Source organism: Geotrypetes seraphini, chromosome 8 (genome assembly GCF_902459505.1).
Source record: "Geotrypetes seraphini chromosome 8, aGeoSer1.1, whole genome shotgun sequence".
NCBI classification, from domain to species: Eukaryota; Metazoa; Chordata; class Amphibia; order Gymnophiona; family Dermophiidae; genus Geotrypetes; species Geotrypetes seraphini.
Window position 1 is genome coordinate 152745275 of NC_047091.1, and position 26136 is coordinate 152771410.

The window sequence follows — 26136 nt, forward strand, 5'->3', positions numbered from 1 at the left end:
ATCAGCATTCAAGACACCAGAGAACCAACACGAGAGTTACAAATGTTGGTCATGTTTTCTATCAAATAATGACTCATGAAGCAGGCATTAATTTATTGTAACACGGCTCCATGTTGAGTCTGATTTATTGTATTAAACCTCTGGATATAATAAATATATTTCAACTGCCACTTCAACTCCATGCTATATTTGATCCACAGTTGAAGACTACCAGCTCATCCCTACTCCTTTCCCTCAATCAGTTGGAAGTGTTTCATAGGGATTTTCACCTTCTTTGTCTTTTTGAAACAGGAAATCTTCCATGCCCTTTTGCAACACTTTATGCTACAAACCCAAATAATGTAAATTTGTACACTATTTAAGAATAAAATGTAAATTTTTATTTTTTGTGTATAAAAGAAAGTATAAAAACAAATCTCTAAATCTGTTTTGTATCATATCACTTCTAAAGAACAATACCTTTAAAATAGATATTTAAAACATCAGCAATTTTTTTTCCATAATTTCTTTCTTCAAATTCTTTTTACAATAGTATAATTTAGAAAAACATTATTCAGCTTCATATAAACAAAAAAATAAAAACGTATTAAAACCTTCCCACTACAAAATGTGTTTGGAAATGATGCTCTTGTTTGTTTGTTTGTTTAAAAGGCAGCTTGGACGCTCTCGCTTTCTTGTCGTTTCAAATGCCACTTCCCATGTTGCCTTCAGAAAGTTGTGTTGTTCCAGGCTTTATGAACCAAATTCCAAGGCCTGCTCAGCAAAGCGGCTAACAGGAAAAAACTCACCAATACAAGTCCTTTTGTAATGCACTGGGAATATGTTTCTCCTAAAGAACACAGAACAGAATAAATGTGATGAGAGAGAAGTAATAAAACACATCTCTTACCTGTATGTACAGTCATGAAAAAATTAGGACACCCAAGAAATATTCAGTTCTTAAGAAATGTTCACATATCGATGTCAAATCTTTTTTTCATTTATCTCTGGAAAAGAAAGTGATGCACCGTATTTTCGCGGATATAACGCGCGCGTTATACGTGATTTTACGTACCGCGCATACCCCTCGCGCGTTATATGCCTGAGCGCGGTATACAAAAGTTTTTAAACATAGTTCCCACCCCGCCCGACGCCCGATTCACCCCCCCAGCAGGACCGCTCGCACCCCCACCCCGAACGACCGCTCGCACGCGCTCCCACCCGCACCCGCATCCACGATCGGAGCAAGAGGGAGCCCAAGCCCTCTTGCCCGGCCGACTCCCCGACGTCCGATACATCCCCCCCCCGGCAGGACCACTCGCACCCTCACCCCGAAGGACCGCCGACTCCCCAACAATATCGGGCCAGGAGGGAGCCCAAACCCTCCTGGCCACGGCGACCCCCTAACCCCACCCCGCACTACATTACGGGCAGGAGGGATCCCAGGCCCTCCTGCCCTCGACGCAAACCCCCTCCCCCCCAACGACCGCCCCCCCCCAAGAACCTCCGCCCGTCCCCCAGCCGACCCGCGACCCCCCTGGCCGACCCCCACGACACCCCCACCCACCTTCCCCGTACTTTGTGTAGTTGGGCCAGAAGGGAGCCCAAACCCTCCTGGCCACGGCGACCCCCTAACCCCACCCCGCACTACATTACGGGCAGGAGGGATCCCAGGCCCTCCTGCCCTCGACGCAAATCCCCTCCCTCCAACGACCGCCCCCCCCCAAGAACCTCCGACCGCCCCCCAGCCGACCCGCGACCCCCCTGGCCGACCCCCCCACCCCCCTTCCCCGTACCTTTGGAAGTTGGCCGGACAGACGGGAGCCAAACCCGCCTGTCCGGCAGGCAGCCAACGAAGGAATGAGGCCGGATTGGCCCATCCGTCCTAAACCTCCGCCTACTGGTGGGGCCTAAGGCGCGTGGGCCAATCACAATAGGCCCTGGAGCCTTAGGTCCCACCTGGGGGCGCGGCCTGAGGCACATGGGCCAAACCCGACCATGTGTCTCAGGCCGCGCCCCCAGGTGGGACCTAAGGCTCCAGGGCCTATTCTGATTGGCCCACGCGCCTTAGGCCCCACCAGTAGGCGGAGCTTTAGGACGGATGGGCCAATCCGGCCTCATTCCTTCGTTGGCTGCCTGCCGGACAGGCGGGTTTGGCTCCCGTCTGTCCGGCCAACTTCCAAAGGTACGGGGAAGGGGGGTGGGGGGGTCGGCCAGGGGGGTCGCGGGTCGGTCGGAGGTTCTTGGGGGGGGGCGGTCGTTGGAGGGAGGGGGGTTTGCGTCGAGGGCAGGAGGGCCTGGGATCCCTCCTGCCCGTAATGTAGTGCGGGGTGGGGTTAGGGGGTCGCCGTGGCCAGGAGGGTTTGGGCTCCCTTCTGGCCCAACTACACAAAGTACGGGGAAGGCGGGTGGGGGTGTCGTGGGGGTCGGCCAGGGGGGTCGCGGGTCGGCTGGGGGACGGGCGGAGGTTCTTGGGGGGGGGCGGTCGTTGGGGGGAGGGGGTTTGCGTCGAGGGCAGGAGGGCCTGGGATCCCTCCTGCCCGTAATGTAGTGCGGGGTGGGGTTAGGGGGTCGCCGTGGCCAGGAGGATTTGGGCTCCCTCCTGGCCCAATATTGTCGGGGAGTCGGCGGTCCTTCGGGGTGGGGGTGCGAGTGGTCCTGCCGAGGGGGGAGAAGAATCGGACGTCGAGGGGGGGCATCAGGCTTTCAGGATGGGGACAGGACTTCAAGGGGGGACAGGCAGATCTTCAAGGGGGACAGGCAGACCTTCAAGGGGGACAGGACTTCAAGGGGGACAGGCACGGAGAGGCGGGGCAGTGCACCGAAAGTCAGGGCGGGTGAACGGTGAGTCGGGGCAACCAGAGGAGAGTCGGGGCAGTGCACCGAAAGTCAGGGTGAGTCGGGGCAACCAGATGAGAGTCGGGGAGGGCGAAAGGAGAGTCGGGGTGGCCAGAGGAGAGTCGGGGAGAGCGAAAGGAGAGTCGGGGTGGCCAGAGGAGAGTCGGGCAGCATGCGCGTTATATGCCTGAGCGCGGTATAGAAAAGTTTTTGTACATATCATCGTGATTTCTGCGCGCTATACCCCTGTGCGCGTTTTACAATGGTGCGCGTTATATCCGCGAAAATACGGTAATTGCAGGTATACAGCAAAAATTTTCCTTGATTTTCTCATGAAACAAGATATCCACAAAAATGTGTATTCTAACTGAGGAATAAATTAGGACACCCCCCACATATCCTCCCACTTAAAGTGGCTCAAATCACACACAAGTGTATCATATCAGGTGCACGCGATTAGAACATTGTTACTCAGCATTTTGAAGGAGGTTTGCCCTACTTCAACCTCAGACATTTAGTTTGGTGTGCTCATGACTCCTACGTTGAGAGTGAACACCATGGTGAGATCAAAAGAGTTGTCTGAGGCCTTCAGAAAGAAGATTGTAGGAGATTATAAGTTTGGTAATGGATTTAAAAAGATCTCAAAAGAATTTGACATTAGCTATTCCACGGTCTGGAAAATAGTGTATAAGTGGAGGACTTTTCAAAAAACTGTCAACATGTCAAGGTCCGTCCGTCCAAGCAATACGATCCCCAGAGCAGACCACAAGATGCTAAAAGAAGTCTCCCAAAACCCTAAAATGTCATCACAGGACCTACAGCAGGCTCTTGCTACTGTTGATGTGAAAGTTCATAACTCTACAATCAGAAAGAGACTGCACAAATTTAACTTGCATGGGAAGTGTGCAAGGAGGAAATCTTTGCTCTCTAAGAGAAACATCAAGGCTAGACTGAAGTTTGCCAGAGAGAACGTAGACAAACACCAGGACTTCTTGAATAGTGTTCTATGGACAGATGAGTCTAAAATTGAATTATTTGGACACCAGAAAAGAGGACATGTTTGGCGTACAGCATTCCAGGAAAAGAACCTCATACCAACTGTGAAGCATAGAGGTGGAAGTGTCATGGTTTGAGAATTCTTTACTGCAGCAGGATCTGGCCAGCTCACCATCATAGAATCCACCATGAATTCTACCATGAAATCTACCATGAATTCAGAGGGTGCTTGAGGAACATGTGAGAAAATTAAAGCTGAAGAGGAACTGGACTCTGCAACATGATAATGACCCAAAACATACCAGTAAATCCACCAAGGACTGGCTGAAAACTAAGAAATGGAGAGTCCTGGAGTGGCCGAGTCAAAGCTCTGATCTTTAGTAGAATATTTTTTATTGATTTTTTCATATATCAACAAGTGTTATAAATTTTCCATACAATTTATCTTAACAATACACTTGATATTTCTATAATGTATTTTATATAAATCATATTTTATATTATTCTTCTTATGAATTTACATAGTATATATATTGTAATGATTTTATCAATTATTATTTAATTATGAAACCTTTTCCCTCCCTTTATTACGTTAATTTTACACAAGACTATCATTCATTATGATAAATTATTTATAATGTATGATAAAAAGAATAAATTCCTTATCCCTTCCCTCCCTCCCTTCTTTAACCATTATCCTATTATAGGAAAAAAATTAAAATCGGTCATTGCAAAAATCTGTTAATGGTCCCCAGATATTCTTAAACTTATCCATATATCCTTTTTGTGTTGCAAATGTACGCTCTATCTTATATATATGGCAAACTGAGTTCCACCAAAAATTATAGTTCAATCTGTCATAATTTTTCCAATTATGTGTAATTTGCTGTACTGCTACTCCAGTCAATATAAATAAAAGTTTATTGTTATTTGATGAAATTTGACTTCTAGCTCTCATTGTAGTACCAAACAAAATCATATCATATGTCAAGGCTACCGGATTTTCTAACATCCTATTAATTTGAGGCCAAATTGATTTCCAAAATATTATTTTTTTTTCACACAAAGCTCTGATCTTAATCCCATTGAGATGCTGTGGGGTTATTTGAAACGGGCTGTACATGCAAGAAACCCCTCAAACATCTCACAGTTGAAAGAATTCTGCATTGAGGAGTGGGTCAAACTTTCCTCAGACCAATGTCAGAGACTGGTAGATGGCTACAAGAAGCATCACACTGCAGTTATTTCAGCCAAAAGGATAACACAAGTTATTAGGATGTAGGGTATCATAATTTATTCCTCAGAATACACATTTTTGTGATTTCTATTGTTTCATGAGTAAATCAAGGGAAATTTATGTTGTTTACCTACAATTACATCACTTTATTTTCCAGAGATAAATTTAAAAAAAGGATTTGACATCGAACATGTGAACATTCAAGAAAGAACTAAATATTTCATGGGGGTGTCCTAATTTTTTCACATGACTGTATAAAAGCAGTATTATTTTCCTACTCCACTGGCTACGATTGCCTTCTAGTTTACCAATATTTATAAAGTTTCAAGTTTATTTAGGACTTGATATAGAAACGTGATCCAGTCTGCCCATCTGCAGCATCCACTATCTCCTCCTCACCCTAAGGAGATCCTGTGCATGTCACATACTTTTTTGAAATATGAGGGGGTGCTGAAAAGTTCTCAGCCCAACCGTGGATATGGTTCAATCAATAATCTGTAACAATGTCAAAACATAGAATTTTGTTACTGCAAATTGGTACTTAATGAAATAAGATAACTCTTTTCAGCTATAATGGAAAAATAATGTTTAGAATTTAGGAAGTTAGTTGGTTGGTTGGGCTGAGAACTTTTCAGCACCCATTCATATGTCTAAGCAGCTTACAGTCTAGGGGGGGAGGTGCTGATCTAGACATGACAGTGAGGAAAGGAGACAGAACTACAATACTTAATAGGATAGTTGGGTGGAATAAGACCAACAGTAAAGTCTCTGCATCCAGTCAGCCCACCATACTTCTGACCTATCCAGAACTGTAGGAGAAAGGATTCATATGTATGATCAGAGAAAAGGAATGTTTTAGGGTCATCTGAACCATGAGAACAGCTCAATAACTGAAGATGTTTAACCCCAGGGTTCTTCTCCCATGCTGCAGAAAAACATATTTGAGCCAGCTCAAAGACTCACTTTGGGTACTTGAGTATAAAGTTGCACGCCATGAGATATACACTCCTGTTGCATAATATTTTGAACACCTGTGACCATCAACAGAATAGAACCCACTGGGAGAAACAAACCACATTGGCATTCAATTTTTGTAAAACTACAGTATGAATTGGGGGGGGGGGATCTGCTTTGTTTCCATTATTTTCATACTTATTTGTATAAATACTTTATATTATCCAAATTTATTAAAATTTGGATAAAACGCCAATCATAATTTCTAAGCGTTTTACATTAAAAAAGGGAAATGAGTCAAATTAAAATACAATCATAACAGTCAATATAATGAACTGTACAGACAACGTACAATAAAACAAGAGGAAGGAGGGGAGAACTATAATATTTAAGAGAAAAGCAAACATTGAAGGTAAAAACCAAGGGGGAAGGGGAGAAATCAGAGTTTAAATAGATCAGAACGATCCGAGGACAGGATCAGTTTTCGTAAGTATCTTTGAAGAGGAAGCATTTTAAACTTCCTTTGAATTTATCTAGATTACTTTCTGCCCTTATATGGGTTGGTAGGGAGTTCCAGATTGTGGGAGCAGGTCGTTTTAGTCCATTTAATGATCCACTAACAAGAAATGAAATTGGCTAATACAAGTAGTTTGTATTTTTGATACAGGTTAAATCCCTTGACACAAAAGCAAACTTTTAGCATAACTTAAAACAATATTTGAACACATATTTTGCTTAAACATATTTATATAAGTTGCACAATCATTAATGGATGCCACAGTTTATATTAAAACCTAAATGTAGATTGAAAATGTTATTTAAACACTACATTTGATCACATTCCTCTCAGAAATTGCCCAGTGGCATAAAATATTATTCAAGTAATAAAGTTATATTTTTTAAAAATACAAGTCAGTTTTGCAGGCAAACTATTTCCCTTAGTCACTTTTTCAACAGAAATCTGAAAGGTAACTACTGAGTAGTGAAAAATACATTATGACTAGACATATTTACCTGTGTAATATTGTGTCACTGGATAGGCAAGGTGTGGCCAGCATACTTCATTCCTGTTGCAGTCATATTCTGTGTAGTTTAGCTGAAAACTAAACCATTAAAAAACAGAACAAAAGCCACTGTTACTCAAAGATTCAATGTCAGCCTCCTATAAAGGAACACCAGGAAATAAAAATCACCTTGTCATGGAAGGTGGCGGCTGAGCTGGTATTTTAATAAATTGGACTGAAGCACTGATAAGAAAAGACTGGCTATAGTTCTCACAGGCACTGCTGCACTGGAATTGCCATACAGCTGTGGAAAAACTGAAGGATAGAAAGAGAACAAGTCCAAGTTTATTATTCTGTCAAAACAAAAACTGCCCCACCATACACCTCACATTTCCAGTTATGGCAAAAGCTACAATGCTTCCTTGGACCCCTTGGAGAATGTCTATATACAAGATCACAGATAACCTCACATATGCTAGAATCTGATTAGTTCAGACTGTGTACTTATTATTTCAAAGCTGATACGTGAGGTAATTTGTGACTCTAAATTCAGGACAACTGTAGCTTTAAGAAATGCAAACCACTGACTTAGAAGTAATACTTTCCATTAATAGAGAGCGAGTATTACTGATAGCTATAGTACAGAGAATAGGATTTGCAAAACAATCTCAAAATACATTATCTGATTTCAAAGGCTTGCAGTACAAATACATAAGTTTGTTTAACTAATCTAAGATCTTTTGAGAAAGATATAATTGGCTAGTGCACAGTGCCAGCTCTTCAAAATCAAATTCAAATCATTTTCTAGGGTCCAATACAAATATAAGGACAACAACATTACATGCTAATACATTATCAATATTGCTAGTGAAATTTAAACACAAAACTATTTTGGTTGGAGCTAAAGAGAAGCTTTAACTGCTGAAGAACTAGATAATTAATTCAGGAAAATGAGTTGAAGACTCCCCATGCCACCGAAGTCATTTTACCTGCCTATGCCATCAGAACTTGGCAGTAAACAAGGTTTTGCTAAGTATCTTCCCCAGACAAAAATAAAATGTGAACTGTGCTAAAATAGCACGAGTTAATGGTAAAAGAACAAGTCTTAACGGCAGCATATATTGATAACTACACTCTTCAGTATGAAAAGCTTCAATCTCTGGTAACCAGAGCTGAGATTGTGACATCATAATGTCTCATTCCACCCAGGCCTAAGAGCCATTCTCATCAGTGATGTCTCAATGGTATGACTGCCCTATTCTTGGCTCATTTTTATTACATACAGAAGTGAGTGAAGCAGGGACCCTAGATCATTTAATATATTTTTGTCCCTGCATCATGGCCTTATGGAAATCAATTTGGTCTCAAGTTAATTCTTTATTAGAAAACCATGTAGCTCTATCCTATGATACAATTCTATTTGGGACATTCATGAGAATAAAAAGTCAAATTTCATCTAGTAATAATAAACTTTTATTAATAATGACAGGAGTTGCCATTCAACAAATTACCAGAAATTGGAAAGATTACACCAGACTCAATTACACTTTCTGGTGGAACTCGTTATGTCACATATACAAAATGGAAAGAATAATTGCCATACAAAAAGGGAACTATAACAATTTTAAAAAGTCTCAACTGAGACTTTGGAAAGTTTATCTCGAACCCGAGGGTTTGCAGGAAGGCAATAGACTGTCGGGTCGCTGAGATAACCCCCTCCCTGGTCGGGGCTTTGATGAGCCAATCGTCCAGGTAAGGGAACACATGGAGTCCCCGCGACCTGAGGGCTGCCGCAACCACCACCATGCACTTCGTGAATACTCGTGGGGACGCGGCCAGGCCGAAGGGCAGTACCCTGTACTGGAGGTGGAGGTCCCCCACCTGAAATCGTAAGAATCTTCGACAGGCGGGGTGCACCGGAACATGGGTGTATGCTTCCTTCAGGTCGAGGGAGCACATCCAGTCCCCTTCCTCCAAGAGGGGATACAAAACCGGGAGAGATAGCATTCGAAACTTCTCCCGGGCCAGGAATTTGTTGAGCTTCCTGAGGTCCAGTATGGGGCGCAGGTCCCCGGTCTTTTTTGGGACCAAAAAGTAGCGGGAGTAAAACCCCGTACCCCACTGGTCCTTGGGGACCGGCTCGACCGCCCGAAGCTTCAAGAGGGCTTTGGCTTCGGTTATAAGGGTCGGTAGCTGCGAACGGTTGCAGGGGACTAAACTTGGGGGACTGTCCGGCGGCGAGGACACAAAGTTGAGCGAGTAGCCCTCGGAGATGATCCGGAGCACCCAAGCGTCTGAGGTAATCCCGGTCCATGCCTCCCGGAAGGACCGAAGACGCCCCCCGATAGGAAGGGGTTCCTGTGAAAGTGCGGAGGGGAACCCGCCCCGTCCGCTCAGCCCGTCAAAAGGAAGGCGCGGGCTTAGAAGGGCCCTGCGCCGGGGCTTGGGTTTGTCCCCCTCTGCCTCGCTGAGACGGACGTCTCGGAGGCGGTCTCGAGAAAGCCGGGGTCGACTTTTGAGGGTATCGGCGCGGCGGAGGCCGAAAAGGTTTCTGCGGCGGGGGCCTAGGTTTGGGGCGGACCAGGGATGCTAGAGAGCGCTCCTGCTCCGACAAGCGCTTGGTCGCCGCATCCAATGACTCGTCAAATAACTCGGACCCCACACAAGGCAAGTCTGCCAGGCGTTCCTGCAGGTTTGGGTCCATATCGAGGGTGCGAAGCCAGGCCAAGCGGCGCATGGCCACTGCGAGGGCCGACACCCTCGAAACCAGCTCAAAGGCGTCGTACACTGCATGGAATAGGTACAACCTCAATTGAGACAGGTTGGACATAAACTTATCGAATCCTGCTCTTTGGGAGTCCGGTAACGAGTTTCGATATTGAGGAAGGTCCTTCACCATACCACGCAAATAGGAGGAAAAGGTGAAGGCGTAATTTAGAACCCTGGTGGCCATCAGGGAATTTGAATAGAGGCGACGGCCAAACTTGTCCAGGGTCCGCCCCTCCCTGCCTGGTGGAACCGCCGCAGAGACCCGTGAGGGCTGTGATTTTTTAAGAGCAGACTCCACCAGAAGAGACTGGTGTGAGAGCTGCGCCTTATCGAACCCTTTAGGGGGAATCGTCCTATACTTCGATTCCATTTTTGAAGGTACAGACGTGACTGTAAGAGGGTTTGACAAGTTCTTCAGCCAGGTTTGCAGAAGGACACTGTTGAGAGGGAGTCTAGGCACCTCTCTAGGAGGAGTGGGGAGGTCCTGTTCCTCCAAAAATTCTTTGGAATACCGAGAACCTACCATCAGGTCAATCCCCAGGGCTTGGGCCATGTCCTGAACGAAGGATGAAAATGAGGACGGCCTAGCCTGGGGAGACGGGGTTCTCGACCGCCCCACCGAGGAGAGGGGGGAGGCCTCATGGGAATAATGAGGATCCCTAACAGATCCCGAATCCCAGGATCCCCTCTCCAGGGCCCTCGAGGGGGAAGGGGAAATTATCCTCCTCGCAGAACCCTTGGGTGAGGACCCCGGGGTTCGTGGGACACTCTCCCATTTCCTCGGCGAGGCGGCCCGGGAAGACTTCCCACGAGGTGAGCGGAGGAGCCTCGGGTTGTCGAGGCGCAACTCCGACACCTGCAGCGCCTCGCCCCCTAACGACGAGGAACGGTCGCGCCGAGGCGAGCCTCGGGGCCGCTTAGACTTCCTCGATCGGCGCCCCGTCCGAGGTCGCGTCGAGGGCGAGGCGTGCCGGGAAGACCCGGAGGAAGAGGAGGAAAGACGGCGCACTCTGCGCAACTTTTCTTTGGGCCTTACAGTCCGCTCAGGGGGTTCCCCCGAGGTCGAGGTCAGGGGCGGGGCCGAGACCGAGGTGAACGGGGCCACAGTACCCGAGACCGAGGTCGCCGAGGCCGGGGCTCCCGCGGTCGAGGGAGCCGAGGTCGGGGCCTCCGAGACCGAAGGCGCCCCGGCCGAGGTCGAGGCCGCCGGAACCGCAGCACGTTGCAACACTTCCAGGGCTCCCGACAGCTCCGATGAGATCAGAGCTCGGAGGAGGTCCTGGAAGGCCGGAATCCCCACGAAGGTGGGGAGTTCCGAGTCCGGGGCACACTCCCTGGAAGGCGACCTCGGTCTCGAGTATTCCCTCGGGGTGTGCGGAGTCGAGGTCCGATGCGGGGCCGGGGTCGACCCACCCGCCTTGGCCTGACTCGAGGATGGCTTCTTTGCTGAAGGGGATGGAACAGAGGACTTACCCGAAGCTGGCTTCACTGACGACGCCTTGGAGGAAGAGGGCCGAGGCGAGGCCGAGGCCCCCGAGGACGCCGAGGCCGAGGTCAAGGCCGGGGCCGAAGCCGAGGCCGACGTCGAGGCCTTAGGCGCGTCGACGGCGAACAATTCCGCCATTCTGGCCTTACGGCGACGGAGGGCCCTGTTTTGGAAGGTAGCACAGCGATCACACGACTCTGTCGGATGTTCGGGCCCAAGACAGACAATGCACCACCGGTGAGGGTCAGTGATGGAAAGCAACCTCTCACACCGGCTGCACTTTTTGAATCCCGTAACAGGACGGGACATCCACGAAGAAAAAGAAGAAGGCCGGGAACGTACCGACGTCCCGCGGCCACGGCTTCCGGGAGCCCCCGGAGCCCAACGAAAAACGAAATACTTTTTTTTTTTTTTTTTTGAAAAAGAACCGAAAAGAAAAACAGCACCGCGAACTAATTCGATGGAGAAAACAAACTAAAACGCGGCAGCTAGAAGGCAAAACACTGGAGCTCAGATCCACAGGGCTTTCTTGCTCCGCGGAAAAAATTGAACTGAGGACCACGAGGTGGGATGCGCCCTCTAGTGGGCGAGAAGGCATGCACATGCGTGGTGCAGTGTGCAAACTTGAAACTTTAATCAAGTTTGCTTGAAAAGCTGTCCGCGCCGGGGCTCCGTAGATGACGTCACCCCCATGTGAGAATATCATGCCTGCTTGTCCTGGGATAACATATTGTAATGATTAGACACCTTTTTACACTAAAAGTATAATTATAATTTTGGGAAAGGGGGGATATATAGCTATATTATTGGTTAAATCAATGTTTTTCAATTTATTATATGTGAGATATGTTTGTTTTATAATATTTGTGGAAAGGGTGGGTGGGAAAGGGACTTAATTTATATATTGAAGATGATAATAGAAAAGAATTTCAAGTGATGTGTATGTTTCAATTGATGTATTATTGTACACTTGATATAAGATGAAAAAATGAATAAAGAACTGGGGAACCAAAAAAAAAATTAAATACAGAAGTGATTTTGATTACTACAGACATTTCTCTTTAATTAAGGGAGAATTATCAATGGGATCCTTTTAATGAACTGCAGTAAGTGCTAGTGTCTGCAGGATATGCACAGGTGTCCTGTAGTAAATTTGCCTTTTTGCGCTAATATGCTACATGCTAACAAAATATTTATTTTCCTTGAAAGGGGTATGTTAAGGGATGAACAGTAATCATGATGGCACCAGTCAGTTAGCATGTAAGGTATTGTTGCATGCTAATTGATTACCATGGAGGAAGCATGGGAGCCCTTACCACCTACAAAATAGATGGCAGTAAGGATTCACACAGTAAGTTTTTATGATGGCTGCATACTAATGGCAAAATTAGCACTGGCCATTAAGTTTAAAAAATGGGAAAATATGCCATTTTCCAGTCATTGCACAAGTGGCCTTAGCACACAAGACCGACCCATGTTAGGGACACACTAAATTCACTTTTGCTGCGGCTTTAGTAAAAGGGCCTCGAAACCATTACGTTATACTAATAACTATGTCTCATTTGAATAAAATGAGACCTGTTCTAAAATAGCACAAGTCAGAAATCAGTAGTAAAATAATAAGTCTTAATGTAGCCCATATTGATAACTTCCCCCTTAAATGAAGGAACCGCTATTATGCCCAGGCTATATATTTCTCACACAGGATTTTATTATACCTGATGGATACTGCTAGGATCTCTTGCTGCAGAATCCCCTCGACTGCGCCAACAACAGTGGTGATTACCCGGATATTCAGATTAGCAGGAATATCTTGCAAGATGCCATAAGAACAGTCACTAGTTGAACTGTTTTGTTCTCCATCTAAAAAAGGACTAAGTGATATTATATTCAAACATTTTGCTAAGGAATCTTAGGGCTCCTTTTACTAAGGTGCGCTAGCATTTAGCACACGCAAATTAGCGTGCACTAACCCCGCGCTATGCGGCTAGAACTAACGCCAGCTCAATGCTGGCATTAGTGTCTAGCACACACGACATTGTAGCGCGCGCTATTCTGCACGTTAAAGCCCTAACGCAGCTTAGTAAAAGGAGCCCTTAGTATCCTCTGTAATGTATAATGTTTTGTACTTAGGCTCTTTATGCAAAGGTTTGCTTTTACCTCACCAGAAGCAATACAGTAATATATTCGGAATCACATGTACTATATGTTACAGTAGACTGTATAGAGTAAATAAGTTAGACTATAAAAGAGTAAATAAGTTCATAAAAAAAAAAACTTTTGTCACTCCTAAAAACTGTTAAATCTAGGCACAAGAGGCAAAATTCACTCATCAGATATCATCGTGTAATAATAAACTTTTAATGATTATGACTGGAGTTGCCATCCAACATATTACTAATAATTGGAAAGATCATAGTAAACTTAATTTTAATTTTTGGTGGAACTCAATGTCACATATATAGAATGGAAAGATCATTAGCGGTACAGAATGGAAATTATAAAAATTTTGTTAAAATATGGGAGCCATTAACATCTTTTTGTCATGATTGAATGCCATTTTTCTATTAATTATACACCATTTAGTAGGAGGTGGGGGGGAGGGTTTCAAGTACATGATCTTATAATGATTTAGGGGCTTTGAAGGAAGGTGGGGAGAGGGTTACATTTGTACTTATAAGTTATAATGATAAGATGTTCAAGTGCTCAAATTAATTGTGTTTATTATGAATTTTTGTACACTTGATGAAAGTTTAAAAATGAATAAAGAATTAAAAAAAACCCAAGAAAAACCTCACTCGTTTTTCAAAGTATGAACTTGCACCTGATCTTGCAGGAATAAATAACAGTCATACTCATACAATTACTGTTACATGAGCTTCAGGTTAGAAATATGGTATAATTGGTTCTGCCCCAGGTATAGCATAATGCTGAGAGGTTCTTTTACTAAGCTATAGTAAATAGTGGTCTTAGTATGTCCACACTAAGGTCATTTTTTATTGTAGCTGTAAAATGGTTGATTTTCTATTTTTTTTGTATTAATGGCCATATGCTAATATTGCCATTAGTGCGTAGCCATTAAAAAAAAAAAAAATTACCATAAGAACACTTGCTACCACCCTTTTTATAGGCAATAAGGGCTCTTGTGGATGATTCTGCGCTAACCAGTTAATCATGCTAATGTAGATGTGCTGATTAGCACAGGAATACCCACTCTACGCCTCCTTACCCGACATGTTCCCTAAAAAAATATATTTGTGTAAAGCTAACATGCACACATTTAGCAGTTATTGCAAAATGCTGAGTGTGTCTCATGATATGCCATTTCAAGCTGTGTTAGCACCTAAAGCACTTACTAAAAGGACCCCTTAGTGACCAGCACAGCGAGAGCCTCACAGAGGGAAGGAACATAGCTACAGCAGCTTATGCTGGCTACAGAGTAATATTGGGCCATAGTCTCAGAATATAATTCCAACCTTTAGGTATGTAACTTGCTCAAGCAGTTCAAAAATGAGGAAAATATAATAGCTAGACAAAGAATTGCATATTCACACTGGGGTCACCGATGTTCAAGCCAGGCTGGGAGACTTGAACAGTGGGGTCAAAAGAATTACCAGAATGGACTCTCTCCCCTAACATGACTGGGCTAGAGACTCTGTTCTGTGAATTCAAATAACAGACATGAGAAAAAGCCGTGTAATAATCAAATATATGATTATTAATGCCTTTCATGTCTGGGGAGAGCCACAAACGTCATCAAATTTTCTTTGTTCTACAAAGGAGGGTTAAAACCCAAGACTTTTTATACCTTATCTGACATCATTGTAATAATTACCATACTTTAGAATACAATGGCACAGTTGATCATATGACTTCCTTCCCAGGGATACCTTATGTCACTTTACATTTAAATCCTAAATTTAATGCTAAGCCCAATTTTTAAACCCAGCAGGTGGCAGTATTTTACTTTTTCTATCCTTATGTACTTTACTTTTTTTCTCCTTGTAGTTGTAATCTTTACATAACCTTCCTTAAATGTGATGTACATCCTAATCTATAGAAAGCAGACATCCTTTTAACTTCTGTATGAACTTTTCCTGATTGGCTTGTGTATTTTAATCTATAAGGAACAGATTTCCTTTTTAAGGCCTCTCTGTAAAGGCTGTTTTTCTGTCCTTCTGGGAAAATTATCACACCTTGTTTAATTTCCTGAAAATTCTTAACATACGCTTTACTATGCATGTCAGCATGTTCTTTTTCCTTTCTAATTCTGGGCTATTTTTCTCTCTGAGAATTCCAACTTATCATAGCCAATTTAAAATAACCTTTTACAGACAGTTCCACAATTCACCTGTCCCATTTACCCCAAACAATTTCAAAGTTAATCTCCTTGTATCACATGCATGCTTTTATTTTCCAGTTTTAATTATTAATAGCAGCTGGACATGCTCATGATATCTAAATATGTTCAATAATATACAGTTTAGAGCTAGCTTACATATTATTCCCACCCATTCATTCAGGTCACTGGCATTTGAGTTGCCTCTTTTTGCAACATGAGTAGCTGGTACTAACGATCGCAAGATTTCAGACACGGTCTTCCTGCAAAACAACAAAAGCAGAAAGTCTGCTTGGAATATAGATAAAGCAAGATTAAGATTTTATAGTCCAAAAGCGAAAACCAAACCCTAACATGAACAAGTACAATTCTTTTTATAAAGGACAAGCTCAAAATAACAATGACAAGGCAAGTGCTCTCTCTTTAAAAGATCAGGTATGTGCAGAAAAGATCAGGCATTTCCAGAATGCACAAGGTTTCCTGTCATGAGTTGCATATGAGGGATTTAAATTTAGTTCATGCCTTTCTCAGTAGTGCAAGGCCAGTTACATTCTCTCTCACAAGTTTGGAGCAGTGCTGACCACCACAGTAGCTTTAAAAACTGGCTGCACAGTGTTGACAATGTCCTGAAGCAGTTTTGGGCTGAAAATACTTTTCTGAAATCATAATGGGCTAGATTTAGTAAATGGTGTCCCCAAAGATAGGCACTGAAATGATGGTCAAGGCACAGGTTAAATCTGTCAGCATGGGAGGGGGGCTTTCCATACATTTTTTTTCTATGAATGATACAATCCAAAACAAACCAGCCTGTTTTCTTAAATCATTTTGTACTTGTCAGCCAATAAGAGCTTTACTTTTAGAACTACTTTAAAAGTTTTCTTAGCTACTTTTCTTGCAAGCTTTGTCGTCATATGCACAAACCTCGAACATTTTAAAATCATAAGTATTCAAAGCATATGCAGTTAAAGCAGAGAATGCAGGAATGGGACAGGGATAGAACTCGTAGAGACGGGATGGGAAGTGTGTGGTGCAGCTGTTAAAGCTACAGCTTCAGCACCTTGAAGTTGTGGGTTCAAACCCACACTGCTCCATGTGACCCTGGGCAAGTCACTTAATCCCCCCCCATTGCCCCAGGTACATTAGATAGATTATGAGCCCGCTGGGACAGGGAAAAATGCTTGAGTAACCATTCTGAATTCCCCTGGCAGAATGGTACAGAAAATTGAATAAGTAAATATTGAGATCCCGTGGGGACAAGGACAAATTTATCCCCATGTGATTCTCTACTATTGAGTATGACCGAAATGGGACAATTTATCATGGCCCTTTCATTCCTGGATGTTTCATCATGGCCACAATGAACCTCTCTCCCCCTCCCCCTGCCAGTGCCTCTCCCCTTTTCCAACCCCCCCCCCCTCCTCTGCTGGTGTCTATCTTCCTCCTCCTTCCTGCCAATGCTTCTCCTCCTCTCCACCCCCACCACTGGTATCTTTGTTCCTCCCCTCCGACCAGTACCTTTCCTATCCACCCCTTACCCCCAGCATTACCTCTCCTCTCCACCCCTCTACCCCCACTGGTGCCTCTCCTCCTCCCCATTTCCCTCCTCCACCCCGCTAGTGCCTCGCTTCCTCTCTGCCCCCACCACACACATGCCTCTTAAAAAGTTTGCTGGTGTAAGCAGAATCTTCCACCCCCTGCTCAGCTAGCTTGGCTCCCTTCTGATGTCACTTCCTAGTCACAGGACCAGAATGTGATATCAGAGGGGAGCTGAGGCTGGTGCAAGCAGGAGTTAGAATATGCTGCTTGCGCTGGTGAACTTTTAAGAGGTATGCAGGATGGGAGGGTGGGGATGCTCCTATTTTGGGGGGTGTGGGGAGCATAGCCCCCCCCTCCCCAAGAGGTCAGGTGCTGCCTTGGATGATTCATCATGGTCGATTCAGCAATAATAATAATAATAATTTTATTCTTATATACTGCCAAAGCCATGATAGTTCGAGGTGGTTTACAACAAGATGTGCTGGACAATCAGTGAAGTGGTTACAATAAAGAGTTATCAAATATAAGCCAGCCATGATGAAACGGCAGTGATGAATCGTCCTAGAACCGAGCTTGACAGCCTTGTTATGAAATATTTGGAAAATCTGCAAATAGAGCCCTTTTATGGACAGGGGCAGAAGTAAGTTGAATGCTATATATGGTGTGAATGTATAAACGGATGGGGGCTGAGGGAACAAAGCCACTAAATCCATGTCTAGGCATCCCCTATTAGCTCAGCAAAGGGAGCCACTTCCTTGATCTGAAGTTCAAAATCATAGTCAGTGGGTCATACTGTGGGGTGCTCCAAAGAAGGGTACACTCTCGCAGATTCACCATATCATGGCAATGCACTAAACAAAATAAGATAAGAAAGTATCTCTAATTTTAACCTGTTTGTATGTTAATTTTATATTGTACACCGCTTAGAAACCTGATTAAGCGGTTTAAAATTTTTTTAATAAACTTGAAACTTGACAGTTACCGTATCTGAGTGCAATTTTCATCAAACTGAATTCTCACAAAGCATCCAGATGTTGCATCCTCTCCAAACAAGACTGCTTTGCGATTTGCAGATGTGCATAAGCCATCAGCATCTGGAAAATTAATGAGGCACGTTCAGTCTCATCTTTTATTGGCCCCTTACTGCATCTAAGAAAAAGAAGCAACTAAAAGGCTGCCGGAAAACCAAATAAATCTAATTTCAACATACACAGTAACACAGTAAATGACAGCAGAAAAAGACCCTCATGATCCACCCAGTCTGCCTAACAAGGTGGCTAGAGCCCCGCCCACCAATCTATGTAGGCCTAGGTCACCCATACACCTGAACATATTCAGGTGTATGCTGTAAAATCAAAACACAATACACCTAAGATAAAATACACCATTTATCAGCTGTTGCATTTTCAAGCATTCAGATATTATAGCGACATCTGTCATGTTCATAACAGGCAGTCAAGACTTTATATTGTATATGCTCTTCTTTTTAAATGATATTAAACTGTTCTGACATTCTTATTTTCTATTCATGCATCACTTTTAACAAAATATTATTCAAAATATATTATCACTTCCTTTTTCCCAATAGTTAACTCTCTCCTTGTACATCCTAAAATTCCAGTGAACGTCGTCATTGCTTTGTCACTGTTTTGTAACCTTGAGCTCATCAGATATAACCATCCTGAGATTTCTTATTTGTTTGGTGCATATCAATTTCTCACACTACTGCAAAAAGCAATGTTACTTACCGTAACAGTTGTTATCCAGGGACAGCAGGCAGCTATTCTCACTAGTGGGTGACCTCCAAGCTAACCTCAATGGGATGGAGGGAGAGTTGGCAACTTAGGAGAATAAATTTTGTAACACTGTTTGGCCAAACTGTCCATCCCGTCTGGAGAAAGTATCCAGACAATAATGAGAGGTGAATGTATGAACCGAGGACCAAGTGGCAGCCTTACAAATCTCCTCAATCGGTGTCGATCTGAGGAAGGCTACAGAGGCTGCCATTGCTCTGACCTTATGGGCTGTGACCTTACAGGGAAGGGGTAATCCAGCCTGGGCATAGCAGAAAGAGATACAAGCCGCCATCCAGTTGGAGATGGTGCGCTTCAATACAGGTCGTCCCAACTTGTTTGGATCAAAGGAGATGAAAAGTTGAGGAGCAGTTCTGTGTGGTTTGGTGCGATCCAAGTAGAAAGCCAAAGCACGTTTACAGTCCAGAGTGTGAAGAGCTGATTCTCCAGGATGAGAAAGAGGCTTTGGAAAGAACACTGGAAGCACAATGGATTGGTTGAGGTGAAATTCAGAGACCACTTTAGGCAGGAATTTCGGGTGAGTGCGGAGGACCACCTTGTCATGATGAAATACTGTGAAAGGTGGGTCCGCCACCAAGGCCTGAAGCTCACTGACCCTGCGAGCAGAAGTGAGGGCCACCAGAAAAACCACTTTCCAAGTGAGAAACCTTAGTGGAGCCTTGCTCAGAGGCTCAAAAGGAGGTTTCATAAGCTGAGAAAGGACAACATTGAGATCCCAAACCACTGGAGGCGGTTTGAGAGGAGGATTGACATGAAAAAGTCCTTTCATAAATCTGGAAACCACAGGATGAAAAAGAGAGGTTTCCCATGTAGAGGCTGATGGAAAGCCGCAATAGCACTCAGGTGGACTCGTACAGATGTCGACTTGAGACCAGACTGAGACAGGTGTAGAAGATAGTCCAACACAGAAGATAGGGAAGCACGCTGAGGCTCTTTGGAATTGGAAATACACCAGGAAGAGAATCTAGTCCACTTTTGGGAGTAGCATTGTCGAGTAGCAGGCTTCCTGGAAGCCTCTAAGACATCCCTCACCGCTTGAGAAAACTGGTGAGGGGTTACGTTGAGAGGAACCAAGCTGTCAGGTGGAGAGACTGTAGGTTGGGATGAAGCAGTGATCCCTGATGTTGAGTAAGCAGAGAAGAAAACACTGGGAGAAGGACCGGGTCCCTGCTGCTGAGTTGAAGTAGAAGGGAGAACCAAGGTTGCCTGGGCCACCGAGGAGCTATCAGAATCATGGTGGCCTGGTCTGATTTCAAATTGACCAGAGTCTTTTGAATGAGAGGAAATGGAGGAAACGCATACAGAAATCGATTCCCCCAATCCAGCAGAAAGGCATCTGCCTCGAGACGATGAGGAGTGTAGGTCCTGGAGCAAAACTGAGGCAGCTTGAAGTTGTGGGGAGCCGCAAAGAGGTCTATTTGAGGCGTCCCCCATTGTGCAAAGACCTGATGAAGGGGGTTGGAATGGAGAGTCCATTCGTGAGGCTGGAGGAGACGACTCAAGTTGTCTGCCAAGACATTGTCCTTCCCCTGAATGTAGACAGCTTTGAGGAAGGCATTGTGGCGAACTGCCCAATCCCAGACTCTGAGAGCTTCCTGGCAGAGGGAGGCCGATCCCGTGCCCCCCTGCTTGTTCACATAATACATGGCGACCTGGTTGTCTGTACGGATGAGGACCACCATGTCGTGAAGCAGATGATGAAAAGCCTGAAGAGCATAGAAGATGGCTCTGAGCTCCAGAAGATTGATCTGATGGAGGCGGTCCGCACTGGTCCAGAATCCCTGAGTGCGAAGCCCATCCAGATGAGCCCCCCAGGCATAGGTCGAGGAATCAGTTGTGAGAACCTTCTGATGAGGAGGAGTGTGAAACAGCAAACCTCTGGATAGATTCGAAGAGGTCATCCACCAAAGTAGAGACTGCAGAAGAGCAGGAGTGACTATGATGTGCCGAGTCAACGGGTCTGATACTTGAGTCCATTGAGAAGCTAGGGACCACTGAGGAATTCTGAGATGGAGCCTGGCAAAGGGTGTCACATGAAATGTAGAGGCCATGTGGCCCAGGAGGACCATCATGTGTCTCGCTGAGATGGATTGGCGAGAAGACACAGACTGGCAGAGACGAAGAAGAGCATCCATGCGCTGAGGAGAAAGGAATGCTCAAAGCTGAATGGTGTCCAGTACCGCCCCGATGAAGGGAAGGGACTGGGTAGGCTGCAGATGAGATTTGGGAAAATTGATCTCGAAGCCTAGGCTCTGCAGGAAGCAGATTGTGGTCAAGGTCGCCGAAATGACCTTTGGAGCTGACGGGGCCTTGATGAGCCAGTCGTCGAGGTACGGAAATACCTGAAGACCCCTGTTACGGAGTGCAGCGGCCACCACCATCAGACACTTCGTGAAGACTCTGGGAGACGAGGACAGGCCGAATGGAAGCACTCGATACTGCAGATGTAGATGTCCCACCCGAAATCTGAGGAACTTGCGGGAGGCCGGATGAATGGGAATGTGAGTGTAGGCCTCCTTGAGATCCAGAGAGCATAACCAGTCGTTCTGCTCGAGGAGAGGGTAGAGAGAAGCAAGTGTCAGCATGCGAAACCTCTCCTTGACTAGGAATTTGTTGAGGGCCCTGAGGTCCAAAATGGGTCGCAGGTCGCCCGTCTTCTTCGGAACAAGGAAGTACCGGGAGTAAAACCCCTGGTTCAGTTGGTCCGTCGGGACCGGCTCCACGGCACGAAGCCGGAGCAAAGCCTGAGCTTCCTGGAGAAGAAGGGCGGTCTGAGTCAAGTTGGAAGGATACTCTCTTGGAGGGTGGTCCGGAGGGACCCGATGGAAATGAAGAGAGTATCCTTCCTTGATGATAGTAAGGACCCAGAGGTCGGTTGTTATGGCCTCCCAGCGATGATAAAAATGATGGAGGCGCCCTCCGATGGGAAAAACAGGGGGAAGCATAACGAGGTTGGTTATGCCCTCACGAGACAGTCAAAAAGGCTGAGTGGTCTTAGGGACAGCAGGCGACTGAGACTTAGGCTGACCCTTCTGGGGAGGCTGGCGCTTTGCCGGTTGCCTCGCAGGTGGAGTTTGCCTCGGCTGATAACGCCGCTGATAAATCAACGGCAGACGAGAAGGTCGAGACTGCTGAGGCTTATGCTTCGGCCTAAGGATAGATTGGAAGGATTTCTCGTGGTCAGACAACTTCTTCGTAACAGTCTCGATGGATTTGTCAAAAAGATCCGCCCCAGCACACGGGACGTTCGCCAGGCGGTCCTGAAGATTCGGGTCCATATCAATGGTCCGCAACCAGGCCAACCGGCGCATCGCCACCGAGAAGGCCACCGCTCGGGCTGAGAGCTCGAACGCATCATAGGCAGATTGCATTAACTGAAGCCGAAGTTGGGACAGCGAAGCAACCACTTCCTCAAACTCAAACCTAGCCTGGGACTCGATGTACGGTGTGAACTTCCGAAGCACAGGTAGAAAAAATTCCAAGTAGGCTGCAAAGTGGAAATTGTAATTCAGGACTCGAGACGCCATCATCGAATTCTGATAGATGCGTCGACCAAACTTATCCATGGTTCTGCCCTCGCGGCCCGGAAGCATTGAAGCATAGACCTGGCCAGGATGAGACCGCTTGAGCAAGGATTCGACCAGGAGGGACTGGTGAGAAAGCTGAGGACCCTCGAAGCCTTTATGATGCACCGTGCGGTACCGCGCATCCAATTTGCCAGGGACCGCAGGGATAGAGTAAGGAGACTCGAAGCAGCGCATGAAGGTCTGGTCGAGGAGCTTGTGCAGGGGAAGCCGCAAGGACTCCGCTGGAGGACGAGGCAAGTGCATGGTATCGAGGTACTCCTTGGAGTATCGAGACCCAGCATCTAGAGTAATGTCCATGTCATCTGCCATCTGCCTGAGGAACGATGAAAAGGACAGTTGGACCGCCGTTGCCGGTCTGCGAGACGGACTAGAAGAAGAAGAGGCTTCAGGCTCCAGAGAGGCCTGCGAGCAACAGGACGAGTAGAAAACCTCAGGGTCCTTGAACTCCGGGCCCGGAGGAGGAGACCCAGTCGAAGCAGCATACCCCAACCGAGGCAATTTCTTCTGAGGCGAGACGGTCGAGTGCCGAGAGGAATGCTTCGAAGAATGTCTGGATCGATGCCCCTCCCGATGCCTGGAAGGGGATCGAGCCCGTCTGTGAGAAACTGGTTCAGACGCCTCCAAGGAGCAGATCGGACTCGATGCCATCGATCGCAGAGGCGGAAGAGTCGGCGCCTCCCCCGACGCCGCTCAGGTTTGATAGGGGGTTCAGAAGAACTCGTCCTGCTTCCTGCTATGCCCAGGACTGGGTGGCCCCGAAGGTGGACGCCACATTGAGTCATGGGGCGGAGTAATCGGTTCCAAGGGAGGCAGGTCACTAAACGAGGCTTTCCTCGAGGGGATGGGCTCCAAGGGAGGCATATCACTAAGGGAGGCCCTCCTCGAGGGAATCGGTTCCAAAGGAGGCACAGCACTAACGGAGGACCTCCTCGAGGACCCGGACACCGCTCGCCGCTCCTCCTCGCTGAGCAACGAGGTCGTGCGGCGAGGAGGAGGAGGAGGGGGCGGTCCGCCCCTCGAAGCCGAAGCTGGGAGGTCACCCTGGATGGTGGCAATCAGCCGAGGCCCCATGGTTTGCATGAGCTCCACGAACTGAGCCTCCAGAAGGGACCGCAACGAAGCCGATATGGAGGGATCCGCACCAAAAGGGGGCCCTTCCGCACGGTCTCCGCGCTCCTTCGGTGCTGCGTGCTTCTGCTTGCCAGTCTTCGGCACCTTGAGCACCACCGGTGGAACTGTCGGGGTCGATACCTGCTCCGAGGAGACGGAGGAAGGCACTGGCGCCGAAGCCGGGGCCGAAACCGGTGTGAACGATGCCGGTTTCAGGAGGCCCGAAGCAGCCGGGGAGGCAGAGGGCTTCGCTGAAGGAGTCGAAGCACCCGTCGATGTCGATGTCGAAGCTGCAGGATCCGATGAAGCTTCCATCTTGAACATGGACTCCCACAGTAGACAGCGGTGCTTAAATGCTCTCGCCGTCAGAGTGGAGCAAGGCCGGCACGATTTTGGGAAGTGATCCGGTCCCAGACACTGTAAGCAGCGTCGATGAGGGTCCGTGAGCGAAATCGCGCGCTGGCACTTGCTACACTTTTTAAAACCGGTAATCGGCCGGGACATAGGCCGGAAAAGCTCCGCCGCAAGGTCGAAGGCGCGGGGCCCCAGCCTCGCGGCCGACCCGGTATCGGAAGGAAAAAAATTGTTTTTTGTTTTTTTTTTATAAATCTTTATTCATTTTCTTATGTTACAACAAGTGTTTTAAATAAATTCATTATAAACTTGAATAATCACACTTGATTAACTTACAGATTAATATCAAATTTAAAATTTCTTTAGAAAATCAATATTTTATAAAGTTATAATATTATGTAAGAAATTTAAATTAGACTTGTTTTTTGTTTAAAAAGAAATCAAAGAAAGAAAGAAATGCACAGGAGAGCCAAAAGAACTCAACCCGCGGCAAAATAGAAGGCAAAAAAGAGATTCAATGGGCGCAAATTGAAGATAGACTTCTCAGCTCCGTGGAAGAAAAAGAACTGAGGAGACACGCCCGGAGCATCGGGCGGGAAGGCACTGGCGCATGCGCGGTGCGGGCATCTCGAAACTTCTGAGTTTCTTCAAGCAAGACATGCTTGCAAGATGTCCGTATCGGGGCTCTGTCGGATGACATCACCCACTAGTGAGAATACCTGCATGCTTGTCCTGGGATAACTGCACTTTCCCTAGTTTGAATCTGTTACCAAGCTTTTTTTTATGTTTTCCAAAAATAGGGAGCCCTGCCAAAGCTTTTTTTTTTTTTTTATATATACCATGGCTCTTCGGTACATTGTTGCACATTCCTCAGCAACAAATACAATCCTTTCCCAAGAACAAAACCCCAACCCCAGCAAAACTACCACAACCAAACTGTTATGGGTATTGTGATGTTTTAGTTATCAGGGACACAAGTCAGTGGCTGAAGTCTATAAGGCCTTCCTGCCATTTGCCATATATATATATCCCAAATTTTGGTGAATTGATATCACCAAGCATTTGGCCATGGTTGAGACTTTTTTTTTTTATTAGACCCAGAGCTGTTTATTACATATTGGAGAATAATTCTAATACCTGGCTTCCAAAGGTTTAATTGGGTGCCAATGATAACCGAAGCGCTCTCATTTCCAACTAGTACAGGTCTGCCAATTTGATAACCTGCAAAATTTAATGATGCACAAAAACATGTAAAACAACTGCATATTGGCCATGAAGTAGAAATTAGAAAATAGAAGTTTATGTGGTATAGACAGTGGTATTTTTTTTAACAAGGTACCAAGTAAGGTATGACCTCCTCCTTACTGCAGTGGGGAAAAAGAAGTTTAGAAATATCCTAGGTTAACAATCTGGCAGAAAATCTCCATTAAAGACATGATGAAGCCAATAAATGCACCCACTCCATTGCAAAACACACAGATGTACAATTTAACAGAATTCTACCATATAAGGCAATGAATGACTGTAGCTGTTTTAAACCAATCAAATCAAACCATAGAAAACAGAGGAAAATGAAGGCAGATAAAGACTACATGGCCTATCTAGTCTGCTTATCCATGCCATCTACTATCCCTTCCTCTCCCTTAGAGATCCAATGTACTTGTCCCAAGTTTTCTTGAATTCATCTCTACCACCTCCACTGGGAGGCCGGTTCCATGCATTCACCACCCTTTCCATGAAAAGTATTTTCTGAGGTTATTTCTTAGTCTATGCCCTTTTGTTCCAAAGATTCCTTTCAATTAAAACAGGCTTGCCTCATGTGCATTTATATCAAGTAGGTATTTAAACCTATCATAGCTCCCCCTCCCCACCTTTCCTCCAAAGTATACATATTGAGATCTTTAAGTCTATCCCCATATGCTTTATGACAAAGATTACTGACTTCTGGACTGACTCCATCCTGTTTAAATCTTTTTGAAGGTTGAAGTCTCCAGAATTGTATACAATATTCTAAATGAGGACTCATCTGAGTCTTATACAGGGGCATTATTACCTCTTTCTTTTCTATGGCCATTCCTCTCCCTATGAACCCAAACATCCTTCTAGCTTTCACCGTCATCTTTTCTACCCATT

The 26136-nt window shown here is 45.7% G+C and overlaps 1 protein-coding gene across 3 annotated transcripts in view; it reads right to left on the bottom strand.

Moving 5' to 3' along the window:
- Positions 1-365: 365 nt before the first annotated feature.
- Positions 366-26136, bottom strand: part of TCTN2 (tectonic family member 2) — a 56515-nt gene continuing 30744 nt past the window's right edge. For 2 of the 3 annotated variants that reach the window (XM_033955273.1, XM_033955271.1), the window contains exons 12-18: positions 25141-25224; positions 18121-18232; positions 15762-15865; positions 12982-13126; positions 7198-7323; positions 7019-7107; positions 366-829 (exon numbers count right to left, since the gene is read on the bottom strand). In XM_033955273.1, the coding sequence (XP_033811164.1) occupies positions 708-829; positions 7019-7107; positions 7198-7323; positions 12982-13126; positions 15762-15865; positions 18121-18232; positions 25141-25224 (782 nt within the window). In that variant the 3' untranslated portion in view covers positions 366-707. The remainder of the gene's footprint in view (positions 830-7018; positions 7108-7197; positions 7324-12981; positions 13127-15761; positions 15866-18120; positions 18233-25140; positions 25225-26136) is intronic. The other variant, XR_004540374.1, reaches the window with a different exon arrangement.